We start from the raw sequence: 9,229 nt of genomic DNA on the forward strand, positions 1-9,229 counted from the left end.
ATTGCCTTTTTTTTTATTACATTCATGAAAGAAAACTTGAAAGTGCTAATAAAGCAATAAATCTAGGGCATGGTCAAGTCAGGTGTTCCTGCGCCCCCTCCCAGAGCTGGTCGAAGCCTCTGATGCCAAGCTGGGCCCGATCTGTGCTTCTTCATTTAGCCAATCTATGCACTCGTCAGATAAAGTGCAACTGAAAGTAGGAGCGGGGGCCAGGAGTTCTCTCATCCTCCACGCAGTGGCCTGCCAAGCAAGCTGCACGCCTCGGGTTGGAAATGCAGCAGGATACTCTATCCCCTCTGGCGGGCAGGTCTGATCATGGCCAAATTGGCGTCGAATCCGAAATGGGAAATAGAATACACAATGAGTGAGACCGACCAGTTGAATCCCAGTCTGTCGAGGCATGTTGTAACTCATTGCCGGAAGGCTCAACCAAGGACACCGCCAAGCAATACGGTCTGCGGACAAGTGGCACATCCAAGCGAACCACCATTCCTCATCCAAAGCATTGACCAGACGATGCCGGAAGAAGTAGCCACGAGCTGAATATGCTGGGCAGGAGTCCACAACCTGCAATTTATCCATCAACCACACCTGGGGAGGGATTGAAAAATGAGAGATTAAAGAATAGAGAGATGTACGAGGAGAGAAAAGTGAGAATGGGTTTTTGTGAGAAAAGACTGAGCTCGAGGGCCGAGTGATGTGAGCAAAACAGAAATGCGAGATTGGGTGGAAAACATTACCTGTAGTAGTAGTGGACTCCCCGCCAATCTAGACGCCTCATGACGGTAAAAGGCGTCTAAGCCCATTAGTGTCTCGGCCAGAACCATGGCGATACAGCTCTTGCCCTCTCTCAGGCCTTGGGCAACCTCAATCAGCCGGACACTAGCCCCTCCAGAGCCCGAAATGAACAGAAAATGAGACAGCATGCACAAGCAGAGCGCATGTCGCCGGAAGCCTTGCCAGTAATGGTTGCTGCGATCACCAGCATCAGAAAATCGATTGGCCAAACTCGGAATATCTAACATCCCGTCGCCCATCAGAGACCGAGCATCGCGCATGCTGAGCCCGCACATGCGCCCTAAGGATTGGGCATGACCAAAATTTAGTTGGGGCAGAAGCTCCTCGTCGCGCTCGGACTCCATTAGAGCTCGGAAATCTTCAAAGGTAGGACACATCTCTTGCCCGGCAAAGCTAAAGACATGTGTCACCGGATTCCAAAATCTTGCCGCGGCGTGAAGAAACGGGAGATGCAACGGGGTACGACCCAGAGTGAATAGTGCATTTATGCCGAAGCCCCGGAAATTCACCTTTTCCGAGCCATCCAAGCTAGCAATCCAAGCTGTGAGATTTTGAGCAAGAAACTCTTCCATTGGAGCAAATCAGTGTGAAAATGAGGAAAACTACGAAGCTGAGATCTTTTGTAGGAGATAAGGTTGAGTGGGGAAACAGGTGTCAACATTCTGGTGGTTCCCCTCATTTAGTGCCGACCGGCATTAAAATATGCCGACCGGCCATTCCAGTTTGCCGACAAAACAGACATACGGCCGGTAGCCACTCCTTGCAGCCGGTGGTTCCTACACCGTGCCGGTGGGCTTCTTCCCTGGCCTCCTGAGCTGTTTATGCTAAGAATTGGGGAACTTAACCACCTCCAACCCCTCCCCGGCGGTCGACTCTTACGGAGCTACGCCTGTCCGCTTGTCGAGTCTTGAACATTTGCTTATCGAGTTGTATTTCGCTCTCTTTGAGCTCTTGATTTGTTTATCGAGTTGTATTCACACTTGTTTGGCTGTGTCATGTCCTTGTTTTGCTTATCGAGTTGTAAGTCGGTTCACTACCTGATTATTACGATGGCAAATTTCCAAAATGGGTTCAATTTCGTTCACATTTTGGTGTGAAACCCTGCGATGCGATGCACAGAAGATCCACAATTGCAACATCTTTTGAACAAAATGATTCGTTTCATTTCCATCACATGTTTTGTAAAGTGCGTGAATTTTGAGAAAGAAAATAAACCTGCCTGAGGCAGTGCAATGTGCTCAAACTACTAGTAAAAAGGTAAATAAAACGTAGAATGGCAGGGTAGCCAAGTATCAGAACTGATACCGATGAAACTCCCCTTGTGGTTAACGCACCTTCCGTATCTTTGTTCGGGTCAGCCGCGTTGTCGGACGCCCTCACAATACGGGAAATCACACCTTTGAAACGTGAACCTTTGAGTTAACCTCAGGCCACAACTTCTGCAAGCAACGCTCGATGCGCGCAAAGAATGTCCCGCCCCGTATCCTTTTCATGCTTCGTGAGCCCCGCAAATCGTTTCGATTATGCTGTGTGATGTTTAATTCCATTACCTGCGTAGACCGCGTGTTTTGATTGCGTAGATCGCATGTTTAATTCCATTACCTGCGTAGACCGCATGTTTTGATTGCGTAGATCGCATGTTTAATTCCATTACCTGCGTAGACCGCATGTTTTGATTGCGTAGATCGCATGTTTAATTCCATTACCTGCGTAGACCGCATGTTTTGATTGCGTAGATCGCATGTTTAATTCCATTACCTGCGTAGACCGCATGTTTTGATTGCGTAGATCGCATGTTTAATTCCATTACCTGCGTAGACCGCATGTTTTGATTGCGTAGATCGCATGTTTAATTCCATTACCTGCGTAGACCGCATGTTTTGATTGCGTAGATCGCATGTTTAATTCCATTACCTGCGTAGACCGCATGTTTTGATTGCGTAGATCGCATGTTTAATTCCATTACCTGCGTAGACCGCATGTTTTGATTGCGTAGATCGCATGTTTAATTCCATTACCTGCGTAGACCGCATGTTTTGATTGCGTAGATCGCATGTTTAATTCCATTACCTGCGTAGACCGCATGTTTTGATTGCGTAGATCGCATGTTTAATTCCATTACCTGCGTAGACCGCATGTTTTGATTGCGTAGATCGCATGTTTAATTCCATTACCTGCGTAGACCGCATGTTTTGATTGCGTAGATCGCATGTTTAATTCCATTACCTGCGTAGACCGCATGTTTTGATTGCGTAGATCGCATGTTTAATTCCATTACCTGCGTAGACCGCATGTTTTGATTGCGTAGATCGCATGTTTAATTCCATTACCTGCGTAGACCGCATGTCTTGATTGCGTAAATCGCATGTTCAATTTCATTACCTGCGTAGACCGCATGCTCCATTTACATGTTTATATTTCCACAGCATTGTTATGCTCCCCACTTGCTTTGCGCTGTCACGTATTTCGAGTACACTACTTCGCATGTTGCTAACCATATTGTACCTGTTAAGTTTGTTTTCTTTTCAGGCACGATATTGTATGTACGGTTCATTTAAAGCTGGTGCAACCAGACGAGCCGCACAGGTATTTTATCTCCGAGTGAGACGCATTGAGAATTCCATAATTCTCTTACATCCTTTCTGCATTATAGTGTAGTTTGGTATGCTAGCTTAGAATTGTCGCCTGTTTGCTTCATTACAGCTTTCTTTGCATGATCATAAGTTATGTCCGGCTCTGTGCATTGTCTTGCATTTTGCCCCTGCCTTCGGGCGCATGTCTTATTTGTCTTGCATGTTTGTCTGAGTCTTCGGCCTTGTCAAAATGGGTCGTCTCTGGGCTTTGACATTCACTCCCGTCATTGTTATGACTTTCGAGTTTTGTCAAAGAGGGGCAACTGTAGACACCCCATTTTTGACCGTCCTCAAGACTTGGACGTCACCGTTTGAACACTCGGTGATCATCCATGATTGTGTTCGTTTGGAGTTCCCGGAGGTCTCGGCTCGCGCGCCCTACCTCAGGATCTCCGAACTTGACCGTGTGGTGTCCGGTTTTACACCGAACACTTTTGTTTTGCCTTAGAAGGGCAGGGAATGTCTTGTGAGACACCCCCATACACCACCGGCAGTGGCTGGAGGCCACCGGCCGGTCTTTTTCTTCCATCGGCACTTTTGTTTGCCGGTCGGCACACTTTATTGCCGGTCGGCATAATATGTTGCCGGTCGGCACTGTTTTTTGCCGGAATAGCTTTTTTGGGCAGCCGACCACTGTTCCTCCACTTTATGGAGATATTTTGTGCCAGCTGTGATAGCTGGCACCAACTCCTTTCCCCTCCATACACGTGTATGGAGGGATTTCCCCCTAGCCAAGCTTGTTGTATAAGCTTTGCAAGAGGGATCCTTATAAGAGAAGGTCCTCCCTCTTGGTTCTAGGTTAGACTCTTAGAAGCAAAAACCAGCCCTTAACAATATAGATACACTCTATCTCTATATCTCCCTCTTCCCCTTCCTTTGTGTGTGTTTCTTGGCCCAAAAGGTGTGTTTTACCTTACTTTTGCACCATTACACACACTATCACACCTTAGTCCGAGATTGAGGGACTTGGGGGATTTGTTTCTTGAGTTTTGGACTGGTTTTGATCCAAAGAAGGAGGTTAGACCATTTGTTCTTCAAGGGTTCTTCAAGGGTAAGCATCTTCCCTTTTATTCCCCAAACTTGCATTGGTTTTCTACCTATTTTGTTTATTGTTTTGGCTCTTGTGTATAACATAAAAAAGGTTCATATTCTCCTGCTCTAACACTTTCATTGAGGTCTCTTTGTGGTTAGATCGCAAACTCACCCTCATAGGCCTTGTTTGGCCTATTTTGGTACCCTTTTGATAAGGTTTTGTTCACTTCAGCATTTTGATCTTTTGATCACCAAAAATCAGTGTATTTTAGTGTCAAAAAAGTTGGTTTGAAGTCTTGCATAGGGGAGGGACACCCCTCTCCCTTTATGGTTTTGTTCACTTGCTTTTTGGGCTCAAAAGGATAGCATGTGTACTTGTTGTTTCTTGGCTTCATTTCAGTACTTTTTTAGGCATCTTAGGTCTTACATAATCTCTGTTTTTGGTCGGATTTGGACCCTCTTGCATGCTTGTGATATTTGCTTTGTATTGCTCCATTTTGCTTAAAAGTACACCCCATGATTAGGCCATGATTTTTGTGTGTGTTGGCTTGGTTCCATGGAGTATTTGGCATTATTTTTCCATGTTTAAAATCTGTTGGTTATCAACTTGGTCATGTTTAGCATGTTTGTTAGAGTTGCTTTGTATTTTGGCTTGGAAGCCTTGAGCATTTTGACCTCTAGCATGCATGGTTGTGTTTACCCTTTTGATTTGGCATCATCTAGGGTCATATTTTAGTCCAAGAATCATGCTTGTATGTGTGCATGCATGGCCTCTTTCATGCCTTGAAGATGTGTCCTCTTATGCCTAAGAATGAGCCTTAGTTTGTTTGCTTCATGGGGGATATCTTAGTTGCCATATTAGGAGCTTCTTGGGGTCCTATCTTGCATGCATAAATTCCCTTTTGGGCTTGTTTTGATCATGCCATGAGTGGTCATGGTAATGGGGGTGGGTTGTCTCCTCTTTGTGTCTTAACTTTGGGGCCATGAATTTGCTTGATAACATGAGTTGATTGCCTACCATTTTAAGCACCTTTGGTCACTGTTTTGAGGAGGGTAAGGGTCTGTCCCTTTGTTTTTTTTAAGCCCTCTTGCATGCTTGCTCCATGTTTGTTGGATAGTTGTTCCATTAAGCTTTGTAGCACATCAATTCCATGGTCAATTTGCTTCATGTTTGCATCATGTTTGTATCTTGTGTGCTTGGTATCATACATTTTGTCATCATAGTTGCATATTGCTTGTTGTGTTTTACATCTTGGTGGTATGACACATTTGAGGCTTGTGAGCATTACATGCATTGCATTTACTTGGTTTGGGGTGTCAAACCAAGTGCGGGAGTCAAGGACCATTCATACTTCAAGTGATGTTATGTGCCTTGATCCCCGGTCATCGGGACCTTTGACTCCAATTTGATAAGGCCCCGGTTTTCACGTTATTTGTTGCATGCATTTTCATATCAAATAGCAAATTTGATCCATTGAGTCATCATGCACCTTAGATGACTCAAAGATCGAAGGTCATGCTTCTTTGAGTTCGAAATATGATAAGAAGTAGGACCATGCTTACATGTGTCCAAGAACCCCATGCCATGCATTGTCTGTTCTCTGTTTTGCTGTCAAATTGTCTGCTGCAGGAAGTTTCTGCCGACCGGCAGAATTTAGTGCCGACCGGCACTATCTGGAATGCCGATGGGTCTGATAAAGTGCCGACGGGAATTTTGGAGTGCCGGTGGCAATTCTGTCTGGCCGGTGGTGCTCTGCAAGATGCAGAGAGCTTGCTCCAGCACTTTGGTAATTTTCGGAAAGACAAGGCAGTACAAACAGAGGCGATAAGAGTATAGTACGGGTTTTCCGGGCAGGACGGATTCGAGCATGCATCATCTGCGCGCCCCGAGGCAGAGGCTGTGGCCACCCTCTTCATTCTTTTGCCTCCTTTTTTTAATTAATTAGGAAATTTTGTAATAATTTTATTTGTTCATTATTTTGGGACTGTAATATTAATTTGGACCCTCCGAGTGAGGGCACAACTGTAATAAGTGTGGGTGAGTGTGATGTATGTCTTCCAACCCCACGTCTTTCTCCCTTTTATTTATCCGCTTTTGATGGTTAGATTAGGGCATATTTCAATTAGCATACAGTATGACAGCATGTTTGCATCATTCATCTGTATTGCATGCATCGGGCTCGGCGCATCATACTAACTGCATTGTACTTTCAATTCCAAATTGAATACATGAATCAGTTGGTTGCATATCGTATGTCATATTTAGGTTAACCGAGCCTAACTAAAATTGCATCTTGTATGTGTTGCATTAGGCAAAATAATATGAACTAGGACACGCACATTTGCTAACTAGTTATTGTTTTGGCACGGAGTACAATGTAAGTGGTTATGCTTTAGCATCCAGCATGCGTGTGAATGTTGCCATAATAGTATGCTTGCTATGCGGCTAAGTGCTTACATGAGATAAACTGCTTGAATGCCTGTGGGTGGAGGTCAAATTGCTTAAATTGGGATAATGCGTTAAAACTGCGATTTTTTAAGCCCACTTGAAGGTGGCAAAACCTGCATTTTAGCCTACTTACGAGTAGCAAACCATTTTCAAAAACAAACATGGAAATGTTTTATTCTAATTTGAGCGATTTGGTCTATACTTGTTTGCTGCGCGCATAACATAGTAATTCTAAGCTAACAATTGGTTTAAGAACACATAAAGTTTTCAAAAATGGATATCACGGTTAGTAGAGGCCGGTCTTCGGACCGGGCGAAAGGGGGTGCTCATAGCTGACCTTCCCCGATCGTACCCAAGCTCCCGAGCCGAGGCAACTTTGGTGATGACGGACACGTGGCCCTTTGGCACCGAGTCAGGGTTTCCTAAATTTCCCAAAATAAAATATTTAGGTGGCGACTCTGTATCTGGCAAAGCAGTCCATGTTTGGCACTTCTTTCAAAAATCTGTTTTCTCAAAACGATTTGCCGGATTTGGACTCTTTGGTTCAGACTTAGAACCGTGACTACGAAAAGTCGAGTCCGAGCTGTAGCGAGGTCCCCACGCGGGCGCTGTTACAACGGCCCAAGGCAGTAGATTGGCGAGCAGCAGTGGCGGGATCGTCCTTAACTGCATCTATAGAGGGTGGTATGGATAGAGGGAGGATCGTCCTTAATGAGGCTGAAGCAACACTGAAATTGGGGGAACTCCTTGGGGTGAAGCTGAATGGGAAGAGGGCTGAAGTGTTAGAGAAAATAGTGGACCTTGAGTTGAAGGATATGGACCGAATTGCAGGGGGGTGAGAGTTGGGGAGTAGGTTTACCAGCTGGGGGGAATTTGGTGAAGTAGTGATGTTCTTATGAAGATTTTCTCATGGAATGTTAGGGGGATGGGGAGGAAGGAGAAGAGAAGCAAAATTAAGAAGATTGTGATGGAGAGACAAGTAGATATTGCCCTGTTTCAAGAGACAAAGAAATCAGAGTTAACTGAGGAAGACGTCAGATCAGTGTGGGCAAGGGGAAAAATGGAGTATATGGGGGTGGATGCTGATGGCTCTGCAGGGGGTTTGTTGTGTATTTGGGATCCTGATATATTCCAAATTAAGGATTGCTGCAGCAACAGAAGGTTTATATTATTATCAGGTACTCTCTTTAACCATTTTGATTGTGCTATTCTGAACATCTATGCTCCTAATGATGTGGGATCTAGAGGGAATCTGTGGAAGTGTTTGTTGAAGCTGAAGGAGGAATTTCTTAATCCATGGTGTTTAGGAGGGGATTTTAATGAGATTAGGCAGATTGGGGAAAGAAAAGGATGTTCGAGGAGAGATAGAGGAATGAAAGATTTTAATGAGTTTATTGACAAGTGTGAGGTATTTGAATTACCATTACTTGGGAGGAGGTTCACTTGGTGCAATTCTAGTCTTGGTGAGAAATGGAGCAAAAAAGATAGAATTTTTGTAGACCCAAAGTGGATTGAGGTATTTAATTTTAAGCTGTGGGGTCTTCCTAGACTGGTCTCTGATCACTGTCCACTTCTGTTGATGGAGGACGAGAGAGATTGGGGTCCAAAACCCTTTAGGGTATTAAATGCTTGGTTTTTACACAAAGATTTTCTCAAGTTTTGGGAGTTGAGTTGGAAAGAGCCTAGTGTCATAGGCTGGGCTGGTTTCATTCTGTTTCAAAAATTGAAGAGATTGAAAGGTAGCCTTAGAAGTTGGAATGTGGAGGTCTTTGGCAATGTACAAAATAAACTGAAGGCAGCAGAGGGTGAACTCCATAATTTTGATATCTTGGCTGAAGATAGAGAACTTGATGGTGCTGAAAAAGTTAGGAGAAGTGAAGTCAGAGCTGAGATGTGGAGGTTGAGCAGAATGGTTGAATGGTTATGGTTACAAAAGTCAAGACTTACCTGGGCAATGAAAGGGGATAAGAATACAAGATACTTCCATGTGGTTGCAAAAGGCAGAACTGTTAGAAATGAAATAAATTCTATACTAGATGGGGAGGTGGTGGTGGAAGATCCGGGTCAAGTGAAGTGCAAGGTGTTTGATCATTTTAAAAATTAGTACACAGAGCATTGGTCATCAAGACCTGTGTTGGGGGGTTGCTTCTCAACAGTGATAGGCAGGGGGAGGTTTGGATGGTTAGAATCAGATTTTTCAGTAGTAGAAATTAAATCAGCAGTGATGGATTGTGATGGGAATAAGGCTCCGGGACCGGATGAGTTTAATTTGATGTGTTATCAAAAGTTCTGGAAAGTCATGAAGGGTGATGTGGTT

At 44.4% G+C, this 9,229-nt stretch overlaps 1 protein-coding gene across 1 annotated transcript; it reads left to right on the forward strand.

Annotated features, from left to right (window-relative positions):
• Positions 1-7,598: 7,598 nt before the first annotated feature.
• On the forward strand, positions 7,599-9,016 carry LOC145797822 (uncharacterized). The gene is made up of 2 exons (XM_082885249.1): positions 7,599-7,747; positions 7,834-9,016. Exons 1-2 carry the CDS (start codon positions 7,599-7,601, stop codon positions 9,014-9,016), a joined length of 1,332 nt encoding a protein of 443 aa, XP_082741375.1.
• The last annotated feature ends 213 nt before the right edge of the window (positions 9,017-9,229 follow it).

This window comes from Camellia sinensis, chromosome 8 (assembly GCF_055761805.1).
Source record: "Camellia sinensis isolate YWXY chromosome 8, ASM5576180v1, whole genome shotgun sequence".
NCBI lineage: Eukaryota > Viridiplantae > Streptophyta > Magnoliopsida > Ericales > Theaceae > Camellia > Camellia sinensis.

What these genes read in the sequence shown, in the direction of transcription:
- LOC145797822 (XM_082885249.1), top strand. Translation starts at nt 7,599, where the DNA reads ATGGATAGAGGGAGGATCGTCCTTAATGAGGCTGAAGCAACACTGAAA. An exon ending in ATGGACCGAATTGCAGGGGG is followed by an intron (nt 7,748 to 7,833) that starts GTGAGAGTTGGG and finishes ATGGAATGTTAG; the next exon opens with GGGGATGGGGAGGAAGGAGA.